Source organism: Carassius carassius, chromosome 4 (assembly GCF_963082965.1).
Source record: "Carassius carassius chromosome 4, fCarCar2.1, whole genome shotgun sequence".
In the NCBI taxonomy this organism is placed as follows: domain Eukaryota; kingdom Metazoa; phylum Chordata; class Actinopteri; order Cypriniformes; family Cyprinidae; genus Carassius; species Carassius carassius.
In genome coordinates, this window is record NC_081758.1 from 16,728,144 (window position 1) to 16,753,120 (window position 24,977).

At 38.8% G+C, this 24,977-nt stretch overlaps 1 protein-coding gene across 1 annotated transcript in view; it reads right to left on the minus strand.

Moving 5' to 3' along the window:
• The window catches only part of LOC132138334 (SET-binding protein-like), an 80,461-nt gene that overhangs the window by 40,440 nt on the left and 15,044 nt on the right, over positions 1 to 24,977 (minus strand). The window contains exon 2 of the mRNA XM_059547667.1: positions 23,854 to 24,489. Within this exon, the coding sequence (XP_059403650.1) occupies positions 23,854 to 24,324 (471 nt within the window). The 5' untranslated portion in view covers positions 24,325 to 24,489. The remainder of the gene's footprint in view (positions 1 to 23,853; positions 24,490 to 24,977) is intronic.

Here is a 24,977-nt window from a genome sequence, read left to right on the forward strand (position 1 = left end):
GTTTCATTGTAATGGCTGCATATACACATATCCCTGAACTAAGTACATTTCTGCAGCTGTTATTATGCTTAAATGAAAACCAAAGGAGGCAGTGGTATTTGATATCCTATTTCGTTTTATTGTAAATATACAGAGAGGAAAATTACAGGATTCGCGTAGTCGTGGACATCACACTCCCAAGTCGAATGCACAAAGTCTGAACTACCGAGGATTAGAGCTGAAACAACGAATCGATTTAATCGATTAAAATCGATTATTAAAATAGTTGTCAACTAATTTAGTCATCGATTCGTTGCTAAATAACTTTTATTTGCCGTAAGCGGCTCATTTCGTGCATATTTCAAATCTGCGGTGACCAAAGTGTGGCAGTAATGAGCCACCGGAGGTTTTACTCAGCCAGTACAACAGGAGAAGTAGCGAATAGCCAATAGCTGGCCTTGTTTTATGTCACGTGCTTCCCGAACAGCGTCTCTGCAGCCATAGACATCATATGATGTCTATGTCTGCAGCATTCAGCGTGATGTGGGAGTACTTTACATTGAGCCTTTAAAAAAGAAGAGTAACCTGTAAACTCTGCACTACTGCACTGTTTAAGGGGACGTTCACATATCGCGTCTTTTGCGCGCTCAAGTTCGTTATTTCCAACACCGCACCGCATCGAGTTAAAAACATTTAAACTTTTCAGAATGCCGCAACCGCACCGCGGGTCATGTGACAAGAACTAACCAATCAGCTTCATCCTTTCCCGTAACAACGTTAAAAGCTCAGTCAAGATGAAAGGAACAGCTGATCATAGTTGTATATGGATTTCCATTTTGAAATAAATTTAGTAGCAGAGCTACTGCAAGCGATTTATTTGAGCTGCAAATCCATTTATCCTTTGCTGAAATTTCCGCGTCTTCAAGGAGAGAGCACGTTATGGTTGCTTAGCAAAGGCAGACGCCTCAGGGGCGCTTCTGCGCGAGCGCTTTGGAAAGAAGGAGAAAGCGGTGCGCCTAGCGTTTTCCACGCGTTTTTAGGCGCGATTTGTGAACGGCCCCTAAGACTTTCATTTGTGCAGATTCTCCAGTACAATGTTGTTTGCAAATGTTTAGTCGTAAAAGCTGATAACATTGCTTTTTAACAGTTAACATTTAAAGCTTTACAAACATGTTCTGTGATCAGTTTGTCGTTTACCAGTTCAAAATTCAGTCGTGCAGCCTAATTATGACTGAATGAGAGAGGTAAATGTAGATATTTGAAATGCACTTATTTTCTAAGTATTCACTGCTCTTTTTCACACAGCAGGTTTTTTGTGTGTGTCCTATTTTTTTTCTGGACAACCTTCTGATGGATTTTACTTTAAATTGTGAGTTTCATTAAGGTTTCATGCCATTGGCACTTTTTTTGAAGGATTGTTTACAATTTCACAGCAAAAGCTATAAAGCTGTTTCCCAGTAAATAATAAAATACAATGCACTGCAATTTTATTCTGTTTTATCCTTATTCTTCGTGAAAATATGTTCTGAAAGATTCCTTAATAAGCTTTGTTCAGGATGTTAAACTACTTTAGGAGCTCTAAGGACTGCCATGGTGAAAACATTATTTGAAATCTACTTGTGAAGTTTGCTAGAGTATGGGTCAGTGTTCTGATTGCAGAAGAGTTCGACAAAGGATTACTAACACAATAAAACAACTCCAGGTATATTTTTGATGAGGATATGACAGTGCAAAATGGTTACAATCTCTTAAATCTATGCTGAATGATAAAGACCATTTATTAAAAATTTACTTGGGGAAAAAATGGAAAAAACGAAAATATAAGTACATAAACCGATTAATCGATTAATCGTAAAAATAATCGACAGATTAATCGATTATCAAAATAATCGTTAGTTGCAGCCCTACCGAGGATGCACGTCCAAAATCAGCGTCCTTTTTGTTTTGTTTTTTAAATCAGCGGTACTTTGTATTGAGAAACGCGCGCAGACCTACGTCACCAGTCTATTTGCCTAATCTACCCGGTACTTTACACCGCGGTGGAAACGCAGAAAGCAACAGGTCTGAGGGGAAAAAAGTTCCTGGGGAAAAAAGTTCCTGGTACAAATGTTCCGGGTAATTTCGGAGGAAACACGGCATATATGGAGACACAGTTTGTGTCACAGCCAACACCGTAAAGCAATTATTAGGTCATTCATTTTCAATGGAAGTGAGTGTTTTGTGTCGACATAAGTGACAGTGACCAATGGAGATACAATAACATTGATCAATATTTGCAGCAAGCAAGAAGGCAAAACCAATGTGAATGTGATTTGCTGCCTAATACAACTGAACACTGCAGACGATTTCACAATATCACAATTACCAGTCAATTTTAGGATCAACAGCAGTCAAATTTGAAAATTCTCAATATAATTTCAGGTAACAATTTTAATATCACTGCAAGTCAAAAGTGCTACTAAACACACTCTTAAAAGTTAAATATTAAATAAATTATTTAATAAAAATAAATTAATTTAAATTTAATTAAAACAATGACATGTATTTTAGAGAATTTTCTTAATAAAGTCAATTAGTTAAACATTCAGTAATAAAATGAAAAACAAACGTTTAAAAATACATTTATTGAAGAAAAAAAATAGAAAATAAATAAATTTTGGAAAAGAATAAAATTTACTACTAAAGTTGTATAGCCAAAACTTAAAATTAGTGTTTGGTTAAAAATAAGCAATAGGTCTAAAGCACATATCTATTTCTGTCACTTCTGTTAAGATCCAATTAAGAGATTTCTGACCATGTTTACAACATACACATACAACTGTGGGCATTACAAATCAGCCTTCTGTCTCGGTTTACAAAATTAAGTTGCCGCCTACAATGGCAACCACTAATATTGGCACCCTTGGTAAATATGAGCAAAGGTGGTTGTGAAAATAAATCTGCATCTTTTATCTTTTTGATCTTTAATTTAAAAAATGTACAAAATTTAAACCTAATATTGAAGTAAAATAATGGAAAGTGGGGGGGGGGGGGTCGTATTATGAAATAAATGTTTTTCCTCTAGTTCACATTAGTCACAATTATAGGCATCCAATTATTATTGCAATTAAGAGTTTGGAGAACACCTGAAAAGTGATCAAATAACATTCCTCCAGATCCTTCAGATTCGCAGCTCCATGTTGGTGCTTCTTCTCCTCAGTTTACCCCACTCATTTTCTGTAGGGTTCAGGTCAGGGAACTGAGACGACCATGGCAGAAGTTTAATTTTGTTCTCCGTGAGACATTTTTTTGTTGATTTTGTTTTGAATCATTGTCCTAATGGAAGTTCAAACCACGGTCTATTTTAAGATATCCAACAGAGGAAGTGAGATTTAGATGATTCCATGTTTCTGAACAAGATGTCCAAGACCTCCAGCAGAAAATCAGGCCCACAACATTAAAGATTCTGCAGTAGATTTAACTGTGGGAATGGAGTACTTTTTATCCACATTTTTAACCAAGCCCATCTACTGGGCAAATTTGTATTTTCACCCCAAAAAAGGGTTATAAGCCAGTTATTTATAGATTTTGCTTTAGTATGTCAATAGGAAATATCAGTTTACATTTCCAAACATTCATTTTGCCATTAATTTGAATAATATTCTAGTGAGATTGTTGAATGCACAAGCAGTATGACAACAGACTGCCTAAGACTAAGACTTTTGCACAGTAGTGAATGTATAATGTATGTATAATTAAATTAAGTATATTTAAATATGTGTAATTCAAGTATGCGTTCATATGTGTTAAGGGCTAGAGTCACTGGAGGAAACAGCTATGGTGTGATGAGCGGTGAACGGAGCGAAAACTTTACAGTAGATGAGAAACCGATTGCTCCCTCGTGACCTTTTGTAAACTATATTTATGACAAAGAACTGCACAGATACAGATATTCTAACAATCTATCGATAAACACACCTTGTGTCCGCTGTTGCTGTTTGAGTTCGCTCGCACTGCTGTGCCGCAGTCTGCGGATTGAAGAGCGCACTGAAAGATAGGGAGGAGACAGGTCTGCCGGCGTTTTCATATCAAATTTAAGCGGACTGACTCTGAGGCGATTGCAAATTTGTGTACAGTTTATGGAGCTAAATGCTACAGCCCCGCTAAAAAATCCTAGCTACGCTCATGCTTCTTGTGTACATTTCGGAGATCCAGGACAAACATGTCAATCGATGACTCAGGCATTTAAGAGGCACCGAAATTTTCATTCTTATTCGGTTTGGTGCATACCGGTTCCATAGGTACCAGTGCCATATTGGTACCGGTTTTTGGTACCCAAGCCTAATGATAGGTTAGAATTTTGTGAATTATTTGAATGAATAAATCAAAAAGATAACTGATGCAGATTTATTTTCACAGCCACCCTTGCTTATATTTACCAAGGATGCCAATATTAGTGATTGGCACTGTAGTGCTACTGATATTATAGGACAACTGGTATCATTATAGTTACAATTAAGCGGACTTCAGTTTACAATAGTATCATACTTTTGATATTAATTTTAAAATAGCAGCCAAGCAAGAACATCAACCAACAACCAAGAGTGACTTAGCGACCTCCTGCGATTGGATCGTGGTCAGCCTGGATGCCTCTTAATGCAGAGGATGTAGAAGTCTAGTTGGACTTCTAATGTTATTTTGTAATCCAGGTGGTGTACGGGTCAGTTCCTGTTATTTTGGGACCCCAATGGGCTGATATGGGATAATGGGCTATTTCATGACAAGCTCCCTCAAGCAAAGTCCAATGTGGGAAGCCTTCTAAGCTGTCTGACATCAGGAGATTACAGGGTTCAAGACTGGATCAGGATCAATGTAGAGGGATTTTAAATTTCGAGGAACACAAACATGTGCACAGAGCACTTAAGTGTGATGGCTTTAGGAGGATGGAGTGCCCTTTTACTCAATGTCTTGTTATAACCGGTTCAAATTCAGGGGCAGGGAGGGTGTACTCTGAGCTAATCGCCATATAAACAGGCAATATGGTCAATGTGAATCTTTGTATAGTCTAGATTCACAATTGCACGTGCAAGCCACAGCGCTCAAGAGGGTTCGATTGGAGGATTTTGAATTAATTTGCCCTTACAAGACAGGATACAGCTAGTTTCATTCGTTGATATAAAATCTGGAGGCCATATCCACTGTTGCCTCACATACGGAACACAATTCCCATTGAGACGGCGTAAAAAGCGGTGATCTGTGTAAAACAAATCCACTCCTCCTGAAAACACCAATAACATTACAGTCTGTAACCCTGTGCCTTTGCACATTCCTTGGGCATTTCTCTGGCCCCAAAACTGTAATTTGACATCTGGGCAATATTAACGGAAACTGGCTAAACAGGCTTTTTTGTTCCACAAGGCAGTAATAATAAACACTGCTGATCTAAAGTAGACTACCTTTAACCCTCATGCTCTATTAGTAAAGGAATAAAAGAACAGTTCAGTCCAGGATGAGCACTTTGATGTTCTTCACGTCACTTTTTATTCCCTTAAAGGGACAGTTTTGGCCAAAAACAAATATTACTTTCTTCTGTGGAATACGAAAGGGAAAAAAGTTGATGCTGCATTTCCATAAAATGAACATGCTTTACTGTTTCCAGGTCTTGTGAAAGTACAAAAAGACATTGGGTGTGATTGTAGCTCTGAATGATCTACAGCAGTGGTCCTGTTTCTGCTTCAGGACCAAAATGTTCATTAAACATCAAGTGGCGATTCTGTACCAAAATTATTTACAGCACAAAATAAAAATGTTGATGGGTTCAATACACAAACCATACTGTGGTCAGCAAAAACCATGTTTATCCTCAATACAACAGAACCCATATTTAAGTTTGTCTGGGCCATATTTTCTTTTACCTCTCATAGTTATTTGATTATAATTAATTTTCAAGGGCAATCATGCCACGCGCAACCAATCTATGTGGATTAGTTGGATTTTCCCTGTTGTCCACAAACAATCATAATAGTCCTGTGACTAGTTAAAAAAAGAAAACATTGACCAAAATAATTGAAACCTTTCAGAATGTGAAGCAATCTGAATGACCACGTTACCAACTTTCTGACATCAAAGTTGAGCAACAAGCATACTGATGCTACTACAGAGAAAGGTGAAGCTTGCTAATGTTTTAAAGAGAAGATGTGTTTATGGTCCACCCACAGCACTGGCAAATGCACAGCAGAGGGATTGTGAGCATGCCATGAGAGGCCTTGAAACAGACTACCACATACAGACATTGGTAAATGATATTCTTTGTGTGTACACAAGGCATAGTGCTCATAACAGAAATATTAATGGATTAGATATGGCTAGCAACAGGCTGTTTATAGAAACCACCAACCAAAATGTAAAGCTCTCACCAGGGGGGAGTTTCCAGTTGTCTAAAACCTGACCTGTGTCTGTCTTTCAGAGTCAGCACAACTTTTACTAGTATGATTGTTAAGGGTTTCAGTACTGCCAGAGTATTCAACTACTTACATAACGCAAAAATGTATTCGTCAATTTAACATAGGGCTGGACAGTAATTCAATATCAGTATGTATCGCAATATAATTTTTTTCAATAACGGTGATGATTTTTAAACACATTTCCGATATTTCGATATACATTTGTATAGGAATGATCAGCCTACACTACCAGACAAAGGTTTTTGAACAGCAAGATTTTTTTCTGCTCACCAAGCCTGCATTTATTTCATCCAAATACACCAAAAGCAGTAAAAAAAAAAAATTTGTAAAACTGTTTTACTATTTATAATAACTGCTTTCTATTTGAATATATTTTAAAATGAAATTGATTTATGTGATCAAAACTAAATTTTCAGCATCATTACTCCAGTCTTCATCGTCACGTGATCCTTCAGAAATCATTCTAATATACTGATTTGCTGATTATCAATATTTAAAGCAGTTGAGTATATTTTTTGCAGGATTCTTTGATGAATAAAAAGATCCAAAGATCAGCAAAAAAAAATTATATAAAAAAAAAAAAAAAAAAACTATAGTAATTATTACTTCCAATAGCAAGGATGCATTAAATTGATCAAAAGTTATGATAAAGACACTTATAATGATACAAAAGATTTTTTTTTCAGATAAATGTTGTTCTTCTGAAATTTTTATTCATCAAAGAAACCTGAAAAAATTCCACTCAGCTGTTTTCAACACAATAATAAATGTTTTTTGAGCAGCGAATCAGAATATTATAATGATTTCTGAAGGATCATGTGACTGGAGTAATGATGCTAAAGCTCAGCTTTGAAATCACATTAATAAATTACATTTTCAAATAGAAACTTTTATTTTAAATGGTAAAAATATTTTAAAATGTTACTGTTCAAAACTGTTGACTGGTAGTGTATGTTACCCTACAGTTTGAAGTTAAAGATATTAATATTAATAAGGTGAGTATGACATGTTTTTTGATAGTGATTTCACATTTCTTGTTTGTATGAAGGAAATACAAATAAAAGGTGAATATTTATTCATTTGTGCCATTTTTCCCCCCTAAAATATTATATAGTTTTATAGGAGTAGGTTTCATAGACTTGGCAAATAAATGTTTCATAAGTTTGTAGGTACAGACATCTGTTGTGGCCGTTCTTGGCAGTTTTTATGATGCTTTTTTAATAGTGTTCATATCGAAATTGGAATTATATTGTATCGACCGAAATTAAGAAATATACATCGCGATATAAATTTTGCCCATATCGTTCAGCCCTAATTTAACCTATTGTAGTGTATAAGACAAAATGCACATTTCTTCTCTATTTCATGTTTACATCGCAACATTGTGTGTCAGCATTACAATGTACACCTGTCACAATTATTCCCAGGTTAGTTAAAAGATTATGTTCTGAAAGTCATTTGTAATGCCAGATTAAAAGCTTTTTTTAAAATAACCTAACAACTGAAACCACGAGTAAATAACATAAAAATTTGTTCAACTCAATTAGTCACCTATCAAGAAAATTTCAGTAATATCATGGATGGATCTCCAATCGTGATAATGGATATTTTGGGTTTTGGGTTCACAAATGGACTTATCTCTGTTCAGACTTGCTCAATATATTTCAGTTTCATCCTGCAAGTAAAATTTCAGTTTGGTCCTTGTCCAAATTGGTGTAGCTTTGTTTGCTAAATGGGCCCCTTATTTCATTTCTGTACAAGGCTGCTGGCTGAAACTGGTCACTCCTCCTCTCTCACACTCAACCCATCCCCCAGAGTGGCCTACCAACCCAACAGTTCACCTCAGGTCAAAATATGGCTATCAACTTAAATCTAAGTCTATTTAAAGACACAGATTACGTTACAAAACCACACTCCTGATACATGAATGTCATTGGTATAAGCAGCAGTTCTGATGTCGATAGCTTTATTAGAGGCTGGTAACGATGTCCACTGCCCTCGGGTCTGGGATGAACACATGCAATGGCAGAGTGCCTGAGGAGGAGGGGGGGGGGTTAGCCTGAACAGACACAGAGGGGCAGCTGGTCTTTCGGCTGCAGTAATTCATAGAGACTGAGCCCAAACCCAACCCCCACACCTCTCCACAAAAAAAAAAAAAACCTTCCCTTGCAGCCCAGTGGCCCATAAAACAAAAGACAGGGACCTCTATAGCAAGCAGCTGGGGAGAAGAATAATCTCACATAGTTTCATCTGGAACCAAACTGCCACGGCGAGAAGTCACAAACCTGCTGAAATTAAAATACTAAAGGTGTGGTCACACTGGCAAAATTTAATGGGGGAAAAGGTTCACTGACTATTGTCAATAGTGTGTAAAGCACAAGAGGCTTTCTGAAGGTCAAACCAGTGAATTGTCAAGACCAACTGAAACTGATGTGAAATGTGTGTATTGAAATCCTTTGCCCACACAGGAAATTTCCCCCAGTTGAAATGACTGGATTTTGTAGGCAAAGGTGACCACAACTTAACTCACAACTAACACTTTGTTAACCAATGACTGGATTATTTCTTATAATGGTCACACAGGACCAGTTCTTGTGCTCAACAGCTGGGCAGAGCGTAGCAGAACAGAAGAATGCATTGTTCAAGGTGTGAGACATCAAGAAAATAGTGAGATGTGACGCAATGGTCCATCCAACATATATGTACATAAAGCAACAAAAAATATTGACAAATATTAAATTCGGTGTGAAAAAAGATTAACAAACGTATTTCACAATGGATTCCTGTATACCATAGGCCAGCAAACATCTTATGTTCAATGATCTAGAAATAAACTATATTTTGACTTCTAAAGTCACTATATGTCTGTTCTATGCTTTACACATCTGCCACAATAGTTTTTTTCTTCATTGCCTTCATGATGAATGATTCATCTTCATTAGCAAATCTTGAAATTCATTGTGGTTCATTTGATTTAATAAATCAATCTGTGATTAAGTGATTAATTTAATAATATTTTAACCAATACCGATAGCTAGGTTGGAACACACTGGCCGATACCAATTAATCAACCGATAGATTTTCAAATGAATACTGAACGAAAACTAAAATAGTGCTGAACCATGCTTTGTAAATGAATAAGAAATATTAATATTAGTTATATATTGATCATTAAAGTTAATTTATAGTTAATTAACTAATGTTTACAGTAGGGATGCACGATCATGATTTTTCATGGACGATTCCGATACCGATTTTTTTACAAGCAAACTGGCCGATTCTGATACCAATTTCCGATTTTTTTTTTTATCTTTAAGCAACAAACAAGAAAGAAAGAAAGTGTGCATAAACAAGATGTTTATTTGGTATTTAATAGGCCAAACTGGCTTTTGGCTATTGGAAACAATAACCGCATCAGCATTCAGTATTTTAGTTTTTACATTTGGTTTTAAATTTAAAACAAGGTCTTTACCAGTGAGACTAAATAAAAGTATGCTATATAAATATTATTCCAAAATGTTAAAATCAAATAATGTTGGTGCGACTAAAACAAAGATGCAAAGCGTTTCATTCATCAAATTAAAAATACATTAAGGTAATGATTCACATCTATATTTTTTTACTTGAGCCAATGAAAAATAAATAACTATTAATAAATAACAATAACTATTGTCTCAAGTTAAAAAATATAGATGTGAATCATTACCTAAATTGTTTTAATTGGATGAATGAATCACTTTTTCTGTAAAATCAAATTCAATCGATATAATTTTAAGGTAAAATAAAAATAATCATCCTATACAGAACTGACGTTTACTTCTGGCTTTTATGCATGTATGCAAGTTCTACTTTACAAAAAAAAAAAAATTCAGCTTTGTCACGGTTTAGTCCGGTTCGTTTCTCATCCAACATGCGAGAACTTGAGCTGAACATCCCTTCACAGGGCGCAGACAGGTACAGTACGCTCTCGCAGCTTCAGTGGGAAGATAAGGAAAGGGTCTCTTATTTATGCGCCAGCACACCAATGGCTGATCGCTTCCTGCTATCTGTGCCTCAGACGTGTAGCTCTGCACTTCCATTGCTGATCGGCTGCCCGTGTCCTGCGCACAGATTTCAAAAAACTTCCACACAAATGACATGATAGCGAATGATTACAATATAGTCTGTGCACGCGGGCGCACTTCCGGAAAAATCGGAAGAAAAAAGACCAAAAACCGACCGATTGCCGATCGCGTATTTTAAGCAAAAACCGTTCGGTTCCGATTTATTGCAGGTCAACCGGTGCATCCCTAGTTAACAGAAACAACTTTAATGTTGAAATTAACACACTAACAAGAAAAAATACTTCTACAGAATTTATCAAACTTAGTTAATGTTGCATATGGAGTCTTATTGTAAATTATTACCATTTAATTTCAACAGTCAAGCTTAAAGATGGCAGTTTAAAAATATCTACGTACACAAAGGCCATGGCATTGAAATTACATGGATATTGTATTTACAGTATACTCTCACACTTCAATTGCTTCTATTTCATAACACTTGATTATCTAATAAAAATAAACTAAATATGTTAGTCACACACACAGGGCAAAAGCGCAGCGGTGGGTTGCGTCGCATTTAGGATATCTACTGGGTATCGCATACACACTGGACTAGGGTTGGAACGGTTCAACTTTTTCACGGTTTCGGTACAGTTCAGTATGTGCTATGTATATCATTTCAAAGAAAAATAGATAAAATGATAATATTCTATCTAACTACAAGCAACAGCAAAAATAAAAGGAATAGAGTAAAGATACAAATAAAATAAACGGAGCAATTCCAATAGGATCCTCGCACTGCAGTGCTCGGGCCCTAATAAACAGTGATTTTCAGTTTTTTTTTTAGGTAGGTCTATCATTAGTTTTAAGGTACATAAATTTAATAAAGTAATCAAATGTAAAACTGCATTGCATATTGGACTGTATAAATTAAAGATTAATCTTTAATAAAGTTGCAAAAGCTATTCAATCAAGAGCAGTAAGTGATTTCTTTGTTGTTGCTATTTGATTAATATTAAGACTGTCACTTTAAGAGAATGCACTGATCCAGTGCTCTTATACAGTAGGCTTACATTCAGCCGGCTATGTTTCCTATAGAATACTTACCATGATGGGCCTTTTTGCATAATTTTTGTGTGAATTTGTCTAAAGACAATACTTCAGAGAGAGCTTAATATCTGCGCATGTTCTGAGACGAGGGTTTGCACGCTTCAGATAAGCGCACACACAAATCTTCTCACTGGACCAGCGATCTCGCGTCGTCTGGCTCTTAAATGTTTAAACTGGCAAAGCTTAAATGAGTTTAGTTTGAACACAGATATCAACGTGTGCTATTCAGATCTCACCTGTGGGCACGCTATCAGCACAAGAATGAACAAAGTGGCATAGATGAGTTTGAAGTTTGGTGTTTAAAAAAAACGGAAAGAGAAAAAGCTATCAATATTATAGTTCTCTATATGAAGCATACAGACTTCATATTAGAGCCACAGATAGACAAACATTTTGCAGTACGGCATGGCTCGGTTTGCGTATCCACTGCAGTTAGAGTGGGCGGGATTATTCACTTGTGAAAAACGTTTTCATTCCACGTCGCCCCATCAAGCTCTCGCTGGATCCGCTCCTCTGCTATCAACGAGAGGAACATACTTTACTTCCTCAACAGACAATGAAACAGCCATTTTTAGGTTATTAAAAATGGTGCGCTTGTTCAAAACAGTTGCATTCAATGTTTTGCTGGCTGTGGTAATTTAATCTAGTGGTTATTTTGTGTTTGTGTCCTAAGTTCAGTGACACAGGTAGTGAAGATTCTCTCCAGCCAATGGAGATCAGCAGAGTTTACACGTCACGTTTTGGTAATGGTATGGTTCACTTGGAACCTCAACCGAGGTGGTACTAAAAAAAGTACCAGGTACTAGGTAAAAGTGAAGCATACCGAACCATCCCGTGCCGTACCATGCATTGAAAAAGCGCCATTATTATGACACCAAACCTTCTCAGCTGCTCCAGCAACAGACGAAACCCAAAAAAACTATCTGCATGGATTTTTGCAGATAGTCGATAGTTCCAGCAATCAACTGCACACCACTCATATTCACATACTGATAAGACAGTCCCTGAAATGCACAGAAGCTAGAGTACTAAAAGGAAGTAAAACCACATACAGGGACTTTTTTACTTGTTCTGACAGTCTCCTACACACAGAGGTCACTTTTATTTGATTGCTCAACTGCCCCCAATTTCCTCCCCGGTCACCATCGACACTCCCCCAATGACAAACAGCTTCTTATAAATACCTCACATCAAGAGGCTGAGGGGGTCACCTATTGACTTCAGCGATAGATGCCGAATTAAGTTTGAATACACTGAACCGGCTCCTAATGATTACGGTCTCGAATTAAAGGATGACTCTATAGGTGCTGGTTAATGAATCTTTCACAGCAGGGCTTGTGTGACAGAAAGATAAGAGAGTGGCCAATGCCATTAGTACATAAAACCAGCAGCCAAAAGGAGGGCCGGGGTTTGGACACTCTAAAAAGGAGCTTCCTTACCACACCTTGCAGATACTTAAACGGATTTAAAGCTGAATTCAGCTTGCACTGATGATGAGACAGACAGACGTGTAGCTGAAATAAAGTGACGCTGGCAGTCATCCAAGGCCCTGTTTTTCCCTGCATTGACATTCTTTTGGCGACTGAATGCCGCTTCCAAAAGACAAAAATAGTAGAATAATATTTTCTTATATATGATACAATCACACGGGTGTGATGTGTGGCACATCACTACTGCTAAATTCAAATCTGCGTTCACTGGCTGGTGCAGAGCCAGAGAAAGATGCCTTTTCACAGCACTGTGCATTAAACCAATCACAGACAATTCTGTTGAGCTTCTGAGTGCAATGACCAATCAGAGGCATTAAGATGAGTCATCGCTGAAACATGCTGAGTTTTGTTCACTGTGCGCACTCGCTAAGTGAATTCTACTCTGGTGAATTAATTCTCTCGTCAGAAGTGCAGATGTGCGTACGATGCAAGTAAGATATACAGTTTAAACAGCTTCAGTGATTATAATGGGAGTTTTTGAAAGCGTTTGAAATATGGCTAGACTGAAGTCAGTGATAATGTAAATGTTCTTTGCTCTCTTTCTGTACAATGAAAGTGTTGTAATTAGTAACTTACAATCTTTTTATTAAATTAGTGTTAAATACAAACTGAATCTTATTAAAAATATTTTATGGCATGACACCTATATCTGGTAGCTTAAAGAGTTAGAACACCCAAAAATGTTTTTTAAAATTATGTCATTAATAACTCACCCTCATGTCGTTCCAAACCTGTAAGACCTCCGTTTATCTTCGGAACACGGTTTAAGATATTTTTGATTTAGTCTGAAAGCTTTCTGTCCCTCCATTGAAAATGTATGTAAGGTATACTGTCCATTAGTGCTGCACGATTAATCGCATCGCAATCGCAATCGCGATGTCAGCCCTTTGCGATTATATGACGGCAAAATGTTGCGATAAAATAAATAAGTGTGTGTGAAGACAAACTTTCTGAGAACAGTTTGCCGATTTTCCTTGCCGAAATCTGATCTGACAGTCTCAGTAAAGGCGTGTTGCGTCTCGTGCCGTGTCGCGTGCGTGGTCACTTGTGTGTGTGTGTGTGTGTGTGTGTGTGTGTGCGCGCGCACTGCGCAGCGCGAAAATACCAGAGAGAAGATGGATGCCGAGGAGATCAGCACTGATCTGGTACCTAAAAATTACTCTACCTCTGTTATATGGCGGTATTTTGGATTTCGGATTACTGACACTGAGCAGAGAGAGGTACTGTGCAAGATTTGCAAAATCAAAGTTGCTACATCACGAGGCAATACGACAAATTTATTTCAGCACCTGAAACATCACAGAGAAAAATATGAGGAATGCATGACGGTGAAAGAGACAACCGAAGGAAACAAGGCACAAGCTGTTCCCCGAACAAAACAAAACAAAATTACAGATGTGTTTGCAAGCATCACGCCATATGATAAGTCTTCGGCTAGACATAAAGAAATCACTGACTCCATAACGCACTGTTTGGCAAAAGACATGATGCCCATACATGCCGTTAATAAAGTGGGGTTTCAGAAAATGATCCACACACTGGACAAGAGGTACCAACTGCCCTCTCGAAACTATTTCTCTCAAATAGCGATCCCTAAACTTTATAACTCGCGCCGTGACGAAGTTCAAAAGGAAATGGCTACAGTGACGTTCTTTTCAACCACTACGGACCTGTGGTCAAGCAGGACAAGTGAACCGTATATTAGCTTGACTGTACACTTTGTCGACGAGGAGTTTGAATTGAAAAGCCGCTGCCTGCAAACATCGTATTTCCCCGCCGACCACACAGGAGAAAACATAGCCTTGGGCTTGAGAGAGGCACTGGCTGCGTGGGACCTCTGCGAGGAGCGTCAGGTCGCCATAACAACAGACAACGGCACTAACATGGTCAAAGCAGTGGAGCTTAATCAGTGGACTAGAATCCAGTGTTTTGGTCATAGACTTCATTTGGCCATTGGTAAGTTAAATTGCTTTCATATTTCGTTATATTACACTAAAGCAAATATTTTAAACTACTGTACTTTTATAAGCAAATAACTTTGGGTTAGGGGCAGTTGTACCATTGATTTAATGAAATAAAATTACTTGAAATACAATGTAAAATTCTGTGTGTCACAAAAGATGGCCCATTTCATTTAGGGCTATTAATTAGCATTAAACATAACTCTGTAAAAGATGGATGATTGTAAAGAACAAATCTGCCATTGCCATTTTTGCCTACTACTCCAATATAATTAATTAGGCCTAGAGTTGTGACATGATTTAGTACAAATATTAACTGTGTGTGTGTGCTCTTGTTTTTGTGATATGAGGATACAAATTGTGTATAATAACATGCGTATTACACTGGTATTACAATTTAAGGTGTTCAAATAGCTTAAAAAACATAAAAAACTATGTTTTATTAAAAATGTAAAAATGCAGCATGTCTCCTGTGATGGGTAGGTTTAGGGAAAGGGGCAGTGTGTGTGTGTGTGTGTGTGTGTGTGTGTGTGTGTGTGTGTGTGTGTGTGTGTTTTATGCTATTCATATGAACTGGGCATGGAATCAGAACGTGAATATTAAACGTTTTTGCAATGTGTAGTGAGTAAATGTTTTTCATCTATCATTCACAGAAAATGCTCTGAAAAAGAATGCACAATGCATTAACAGAGCTACTGGGATATGCAGGAAGATTGTGGGCCACTTCTCCCATAGTTGGAAGAAAAGAGTGGCCTTGAGGGAAGCACAACGAGAGCTCAACCTCCCAGAGCATGCCATGGTGACAGACTGCGCAACACGATGGGGTTCCTCTCAGAAAATGATAGAAAGAGTCCTGGAGCAGCAAAGTGCATTGTCCAAGGTTCTCTCTGCAGACCGCAAAGTGCGACACCTACTCCCTTCTTGGCAGGACCTGGAGGTCTTGGAATCTGTAAACAAGGCACTCAGCCCTCTACAGGACTTCACGGATGCCTTATCGGGTGAAAGTTATGTGAGCATATCTTGTGTGAAACCTGCGCTGCATCTTCTGAACACCTCAGTGCTGGCTGAAGACGAAGCAGACACTGAGCTGACCAAGTCACTGAAATCCAACATTCTTAGCTACCTCAACAGCAAATATGAAGGCATTCAGGACTTGCTAAACTTCACCACTTTCCTAGACCCAAGGTTCAGAACACAACACATCTCCGAAGAAGAGACCCAGACCTTAAAGGAACGAGCCATATCCGAGTTGATCGTGAGTGAAACTACAGAGTTTACTGGTAAAAAATTATTCAATGTAACAAATTTCTAAAACATGTGCATTGTTTATTGTTTCAGGAAATTCACGGCCAGCAGTATGTAGCCCAAAGCCCTGCAGTGATGGAGAATAGCAAAGATGTGGAAAGTCCACCTGCTGCTAAAGCCAAGAAGAAAACTCTGGCCAGTTTCTTTAAGGAAACCACATGCACAGCACCAAGAGCACCACTGTCCACATTCGATTCCATGGAACAGTTAAGAGAAGCAGTGGCCTCTGAAATCAATGTTTACATTTACATGCCATGTGTAGACCATGGAGAAGATCCACTGAAATGGTGGAAGACACACAAAGTCAGCTTCCCTAGGCTATGCAAACTAGCACAGAAATATCTGGGCATACAAGCAACAAGCTCTGCATCAGAGAGAGCTTTTAGTGCTAGTGGCAATGTTGTGTCAAATCATCGCTCCTGTCTGAAACCAGAGAAAGTCGATATGCTTGTGTTTTTGTCAAAGAACCTCTAATGCGATAAGATTAGCCTAACTGTTTAGAAAGAGGATTTGGAAGTACCTGTTGGTCATTTAAGATTTAGTGGTTTGGGTTTTCAACCGTGTATACAGAGAGTATATGTTACATCCTGAGTAAATGTCCATCCATGTTTGTTTGGACAAAAATGTTAAAAAAATCTTATTTTTGTGAAAATGTGTATGTTTTTATTTGTCTTATTTATTTAGCTTTACTTTTGAGAAAATAAGTTTACATAAATGCAAATGTTCATTTTTTTATTTATTTTGAAAACATTTCTAGTTTTACAAATACACATTTTAGCATTATCACTAATCTGTGTGTGCATTTTCCTTTAAAACCCATCAAGTTGACTCATGATACAATTTATTATAATCGCAATCGCATATCGCAATATTGACCTCAATAATCGCAATATGACATTTTCCCCAAATCGTGCAGCCCTACTGTCCATGTCCAGAAAGGTAATAAAACCATCATCAAAGTAGTCCATGTGACATCAGAGGGTCAGTTAGAATTTGTTGACATTTGAAAATACATTTTGTGATTACTGTTGACTGTACATCACTGGCAAGTATGGTTTGGACACATGGGCCAAAAGAAAATATGATATACATGTCAGCTGGACAAGTCCATGGCAGTAGATCACTTGGGTGAGCTATGCATTTGGGAATGAAGGCCAGGCTTTTGGCGGGTAGACGAGCACTAGCTTGTGTACACAGACACAGAGTTGATGGTATGTAACCCTGAGTGTTGAGCCTGTGTGTGTGGATGTTGAGGTGTTGAAGTGATACATATTGAACAGAGTGAGAGGAACTCACACAGGGGGTTTAAGCCAGAGTTTAATATAGGCATAACACACACTCACACTCACACACACACACACACACACACACACACACACACACGCACACACACGCACACACACACGCACACACACACGCACACACACACGCACACACACACGCACACACAGTTTCCAGGTCCAAACCTCTACACATTTCAGTTGAGAATACCATCTCAACAGCCAATTCGGAGCACTATTTATTAATATAGGCAGTGCACAGTTTTGTCTCCAAGCTCACTGCGTCCAGACACCAATATTTTTATTGCTATTACAGCACACCGTAAGTGTATATTAGCACCGTTTGTTTTTGGACCCGGAAACTGTGACACGTGACGTCAGAATTAACTGGCAGATTACTGGATGTCCAGACGACATGATAGTTCACACAAAAGACAAACTAATAAACTAATGTACAAATATATCATGAATGGGCCATCCTAAAAAAATGAGAATTTTAAGATCATGAATGGACTATTATCCAAAAGACTGTAGCAACTTATGAAAAAATTATCAGGGCTGATACAGCGAAATCAGTAAAATAATTTGACGTACAGGACTGTTGTCTGTTTCTGACGGCAGGTCCTCTGAAAAATATTTTGCCGCGCACAAAAGCTTAGCGGCAAAGTCAAGTCCTTCCCTTAATTACCTGCTTTTGTATCACACGTCTCCTGCCCATCCCCAGCCGCAGTAGGGTCCCATTTTTACCAGGCTCCCCATATGCCCTGGCTTACTTGTTGGCCTTTCCTCTTTGCCACCATCTGGCATATTAGTTCAGCCAAAATGAAAAAAAGAAAGAGCCAGACACAATGAGACAGAGAGCTAGCCCATCTGCTCCCTGCCAGACTCCCCAATCATTACTACACAAAAGCTGCATTTACCCTGCTACACAATTCACCGTTTTTAAACCTCTTATCCCTCTGCTATCGCCGCTCTAAGAGGAAGTCATCCTTCAACCTGATTACGGACGTGTTTACTCTGAGCAAAGTACTAAATACGAACCATTAGGAGGGAAAGCGCAAGGTAAAGACGCAAAGGAAGCATGACTGTGTTCGGCCCCACAAGCTCAACTTGACAGGGAAAGCTATCCTCTCAGCCCCCTCGTCAAGTCAGGGTTTGAGTCGCAGGACTCTCCCCAGACGAACACGCACCAATGAGCAAGCCCACTCCTGCTGAAATGGCTGACAATCAAAGTGTTGTTGTCAAACATGGAGCAGTGATGGGGCAAAGATCGCTGCCGTCTGGCCCTCAGAGAGCACATGCTCACGCATTGATCCGCCTTCTATCAGGCTTGTCATCACAATGAACTCACAACTGTGTTAAACCACAGGGGTGATACTGGATACAAATACATTATGGACTTAAAGACAGCTGTGCTTCAGTGGACAAGCACCTACAGCTACTAGTATAGCATGTGTGCATGGTATATAAAATGCCTTTAGCAACAAGTTGGGTTTCAGAAATAAAACGTCTACATAAAGAGATTAATTTTTAACAAAAATGTATAAACTGTTTTGAGACAGACCTACCATGAGCTCTGAGGTTATCAGGTGATGATATTTGCTTTAGTAGAAGCTTAAACTGTGTAATTTCAATAGGGCTGCTACGATCACGATCGGCCGATCGTTAATGCGCATCTCGTCAGAAAAGCCGGTTCTCTAATCAGCGGTAAATTCCATCAGGTGCGTGATTTCACATAGAGCAGCTGTTACTACACAGAGCCGTTGTTAACTGAGATGTGCAAATAAACGCTGAAAATGAAGTGGATTTGCGCACCTTCTCAGTTAACAATGGCTCCGTGTAGTAACAGCTGCTCTATGTGAAATCACGCACCTGATGGAATTTACCGCTGATTAGAGAACCGGCATTACTGACGAGATGTGCATAACGATCGGCCGATCGTGATCGGAGCAGCCCTAAATTTCAACTTCATCTTTAACACATTCAGTAGGTTAACTACCAAATTCCCTGAAAACTACATTATCCTCAATCCTAAAGTAGGCAGAGCCTTGAATCCACCAGTCAGAGAAATCACTATTACCACAGAAACAAGAACCACACCAAAACTGTCACTGTTGTTTTTATGACTTGGAACCCATTATTGAGGACCATCCTGAAACCCCAGTGGTGGAAATGACTGGGAAAAATACTTCTGAAAAAGTAGCCGATCACTCTTCTCATCCAGAAACATATGTACTAGCCTTTTAAATTAGTTCGCAGCATTTCACCAAAATGTGCATTCAAACTAAATGTTTTTCCCCAAAGTTTGGTAAAAAGCAGAAAAATAACAGATGCCGTTTGCGAACCCTTTCTGTTAGGTCTTAATGGAAATGCCAAACACAACGTGTCCTGACCTCTGCATATTCAGACGCCTATCTGCACATCCAGACTCTGTGCTTTTACAACGCCAGCGAGAAGGCTGCAGTCTATTTCTGGCTGCGTGGTCACACTATTGTGTGGGTGCAGAAAACTTCTGCTGCATTAAACTCATTTTCCAGCAACACATCCCACGACAACACTTAAGAGTGCAAAAGAGGTCATCAAGTGGAGTGTGTGGAAGAGGAGGTCTAATCCATACGAGGAGCTCGAGTTAATTCATCAGAGTGGCCGGCTTGTCTAAACTGCCATTGCCCTGGCGTTCTGATTACATTAGCGGGGGAAAAAAGGTTGTTGCCACGAATGGAAGATGCAGCGAGCAGCTGTCCCTGTCCGAGAGGGCTGATGTAAGCCCCTATTCTCAGCGAGTCTGAGCCGGTTTCAATTACGCACTAACCCCTGACCCCACGCTGCTTGTAAGCGAGAGATGAGGAGAGGTGCGGGGCTTGACGCCTAAGCTCCAAACAGCAAGGACAGAATGGGATTTGGTGACTCTAAATGAGGAGTTTGTGGCACTGTCGCTTCTTGAAGTAAATGGGATTCCATCTGTAGTGTGTGTTTGGGGGATGGGCGGTTGCTTTTCTTTGCCTTTTTGGAGCGGTTTTCTATAGACACGACAACACGTTCGATAGTGGCGCGTGGCCACCTCTTCTGTTCTTCCTTCTGCCCCTTTTGACCCTCTGTCTGTGGTCAATGTGGCGATTGTAAGAAAGAGACAGCTGCACTCCAGGCTTCCCGCCTCAGTTCCCTGTTGCTCTTTGAGCCTTTTCTGTTTTCCATTAATTTCTCCATCGCCCTCTCCACTATGTGTTCCTGCCGCTTGACAAAATTTCTGCTCAGTGGGGTGGACGAAAGTTTCCCAGCCAAAAATAAGAGAAATTCGAGACCCTTGGCTTTGGCTTCACGGCAACATTGTCCTTCTTCTCCAGGCAAAAAGTATTCCCTGGGGAAATCAGATAACATGCAGCCACATACAAAATGCAAGGCCGTCAATCAAACCATCAATTGCTGGGATCAAGTCAAATGCATTTGGCAGATGTGGATGGGCTTTTAAATGCACACCACATGAAACAGCAGGAGCTGGTCTTCCATCACACTACAAATAATTCATATCCTAAGAGATTACTGTAAAGCTTAAAAGATATGAGAGATTCCACACGAAACGTGATCAATTTGAGCCTGCGGTGCGTTTGCTGAAAGATGCTGATGCTGGCAGTTCCTTCTCTGATTCAGTAAGCACAGATTTTTCTCCCTAATTATGGTCAAATTACAGACTCTGGCTGCAGGATCACCAGCCTCTCCTCCCATTCTCTCCCACAGTCCTTCATTCTTTCGCGAGGACAGGGAAAATCCGGCATATCTGTTTTGAAAACTTGATGCAGCACGCTGTGGTGAGCAGAAAGTGTTTACTAAAAGGAGCCATTTTAGCGTCTCACATTTTCATGAACTCATACAATTTGGCAGAATCCTCTGCAGCTGCCTTTTCGAAAACAAGTAGCAGACTGTAACACAATCACGGTACACTGATGGTATTAAATGGCTGATGAATACAATGGATGTTTACCATTTTCATGTACTATCGTCTTTATTAAAGAAAAATCGGTTGTCCAAGCAACATTCTATGAATTGCACTGTTGTGTTTCTCAATTCAAGCACTGCAGCCAAAGTCATTCAAAACCCATGAGACTTTCGTTCATCTTCAAAACAGATATTTTTTCATTTTTCGTCCCTTGAAAAGTCCATTCTACCAAAATGTTCACACTTTAAAAAATGTATAAACTAAAAAGAAATTCATGTAAATCAAGCAGTTCAATCCAAAGCTGCATCCAAAATCGCATACTTCCTTACTTTATAGTAGGCAAAAAAAGTTTGAGGCGAGTAGTATGTCAGAAGAGGAGCTGAGCCATAATTGAGAGAACAATCCTCACTGTTTCTAGTAGAAGCTAAAACAAGCTTGCCTGACTCACAAGAATAAAACTGATTAGTTCTTGCATGTCAAAAAGAGCATCTGAGCTTCCGTTTACCATTTGATGCACTCTACATCTATGTGTGTTGATCAATGTTTATGTGAAAAACAGCCTAAATTAAATAAGTTCATCATATAAAGTGATCATGTCTCTTCAGAAGACCTGGAAAAATGCTGGGTTAGAGCTTTCTTTTGCATCTCTTTATGAACATTTTGAAATGTCTGAAGCATTTCGGGGGAATGGGCTTTAAATGGGTTAACAATATCTTATTAAAAATATCTTACAAATGGTTTCAAATCTGAATTGAAGTAGAACTAACCTTTAAGTTTTTTTTTAATGAGTTGCACTTCATGGTGAAGCAATGTGAAATGCACTTGATCAGCATCAGATGAACTAATCATATGGGTCTACCTTGTGACCTAGGAACTCAGCAACTGGTTGATTTTGAAAATGTTTGGCACATCCCTATAGCATTTACATTGTACTCCAAGAGACTTCAAAAAGAACAGCAAAAGACTACCATAAAACATGTGGAAAAAACATGAAATAACCATGATACCATGCCTAAAAAACATTCTGCTCATTACCATTCTGTTATGCCAAATCAAACATTGTGTGTTATCTGCCATATTCAAAAAAGACCCTTTACACTGAATAAGATATCTAGATCACATGTAAATCAATGAACTCACTAAATGCCACAAAAGGTTAATGACTAGCCGTTACGTTACTCAATGGCACACTCTGGACACACTTCATCTGACAAGCAGCCAAGAAGCTGACAGTCCAGAAAAAGCAACTGTGTCATCTGGGCCCAGCACAAATGTGGTTTCTTTTAAAGAGAAAGCACAGACTTCAAATAATGTTTGGATTATTCAATAAAAAGGTCACTTCAAACTAAATTTTTGAATTGGAAAGCTGTAATTAACACGATAAAATAAAATCTAATTGCCATAAATACTTGTCAAAGTGGTTAGTTACAGTAGTTTCCAAAGCTAGCTTAAGGTCCTCCTCAGTCAGAGTTAACTTGACACAAACAAACAGAAGTACAACTCCCTCACAGAGATACAGAACTCAAAATGTTTACAAATTAACGCAAACATTTCAACTAATGAGCGATTTTAACAGAAATGTGTTTTTTTCATATTGTACTCTCATGGGTCACATCTATTTTTCACACCTAATCTCTACACATTTTTGTCCACCAGAAATATGTGGAAGTACCAAAGCCAGTTTCTTTGACTGAATAAAAAAAGGTAATTGTGACTTTTTCTCTCACAATTCTCAAAACGCACTAATTTTATATCTCGCAATTCAGACTTTCTCTCCAAGAACTGTTTATTCAGACTTTTCCCACAGAATTGCAAGTTTGTTACACACAGTTCTGAACTTATTTCTTTAAAATTCTGAGTTTACATTTTGTATTCTTATTTCTTGAAATTCCGAGTTTACATTTTGCATTTCAGATTTTTTTTCTTCTGAATTCTGAAGTAGTATTGGAGAGACGTCTAATTCTGTGGACAAAAGGATCCATCTTTATCACAAAAGACATCCGTTCAAGAAATGTTTATAATATACATTATATTCATATTAATGCACGTCACATTTTACATTCACAAAATTAATATTTCGCTCATGCAAAAACAGCTATTTTATAAAGGCGCTTCCATAGAAAAGATACTTCAGTATTTCATCAGCTGCCAATGGATTGATTTCACTGCCATGAAATTCAATATGGCAACTACTCTGACTAAGGTCCGTACTGTCTAGAGCTGTGATAACATATGGCATCAACACAGGAGAGTGATCACATGACACAAGAAAACAACAGCATTTCTAAACACTGACGGTGACACTAACCCTTTTTCTGGGGGGTCCTTTATCTTCTTCCTTCCCTCCCCTGACACTCCTGGCATGCTTGCCGGTCTTCTGATCTCCTGGCTGCTTGATAGTGATGCGGATCTCAGGGGGACAGATGTAGTTCTCCAGGTTCTTAGGAGGTTTCTTGGCCCTCTTGGTTGTTTGTATCTTCAACTTCAAGCTGCCTTCAGAGAAACTGGCCTCCTTGATGGAGAATTCCTGCTCTTCCAGCCCATCTCCCTGCCCCCATCTCTCACTGTCCGCATTAGAAGTGACATCAATTTCCTTCCCCAGACCGAGGTCTTCGTCCTCTTCATGGTCCTGTTGCTCTCCAGGTAAAGGGAGGCTCTTTATTGGACTGGCAAGGAGACCCACCTCACTGAGATCTGCTCTGTTGATGGTGGTAACAGTGGAGAAGAACTCCTCGTTTCCTTTGGGCTGGGCCGTCCGAGTAAGGTCTCTTTGCTCCATTGACAATCTCAAAGCTTAGTTCAAGAATCAGGAAGACCCAAAAAGGGCAGAGGGACACACTGTCCAGGTGACTGAGTTTAATCTGAGAGGGATATGATGGCTTTTGGCTCTACTGCTCTCGGAATCTTATAAATCTCACTAAGGTGGAGTTTTTCCCAGGTGAACCTGAAAGCAGAGTCAAAAAAAAGAAAAGTATTAGTTGATTAAATCTATAAACATGCACACGTCACACAGACATGCCAAAAAGTAAAGAAAACGTCATTTCACCACATCACATTCTCTTACATGTGTTCTAACCAGACATGACACGATAAAGCGTCAAGGCTAAACCCCATTTCATTCAAGATTAATACGAGTATTTGTCATCCCAACCAGCTGCAATGAGAAATTTGTTACAAGCAATTTTGCTTACACTTGGTTTCTATTTCTGTTACGTTTCTGTGTCTGGTAGCCCGCCCCCAAACAGATCTCATTGGTTACAGGGATGTAAACACAGCTGTGTATTACACAAAACTAAATGTATTTTACAGAGTTTTAATTAGAGATTTACCAGAACCATGTCAGATATTGGCTGATATTATATATTTTGTTTTATTTATCCTCTTTCAATTCAACACTCTACACTGCGAGTAAATCGCTCTCATATGCGACTA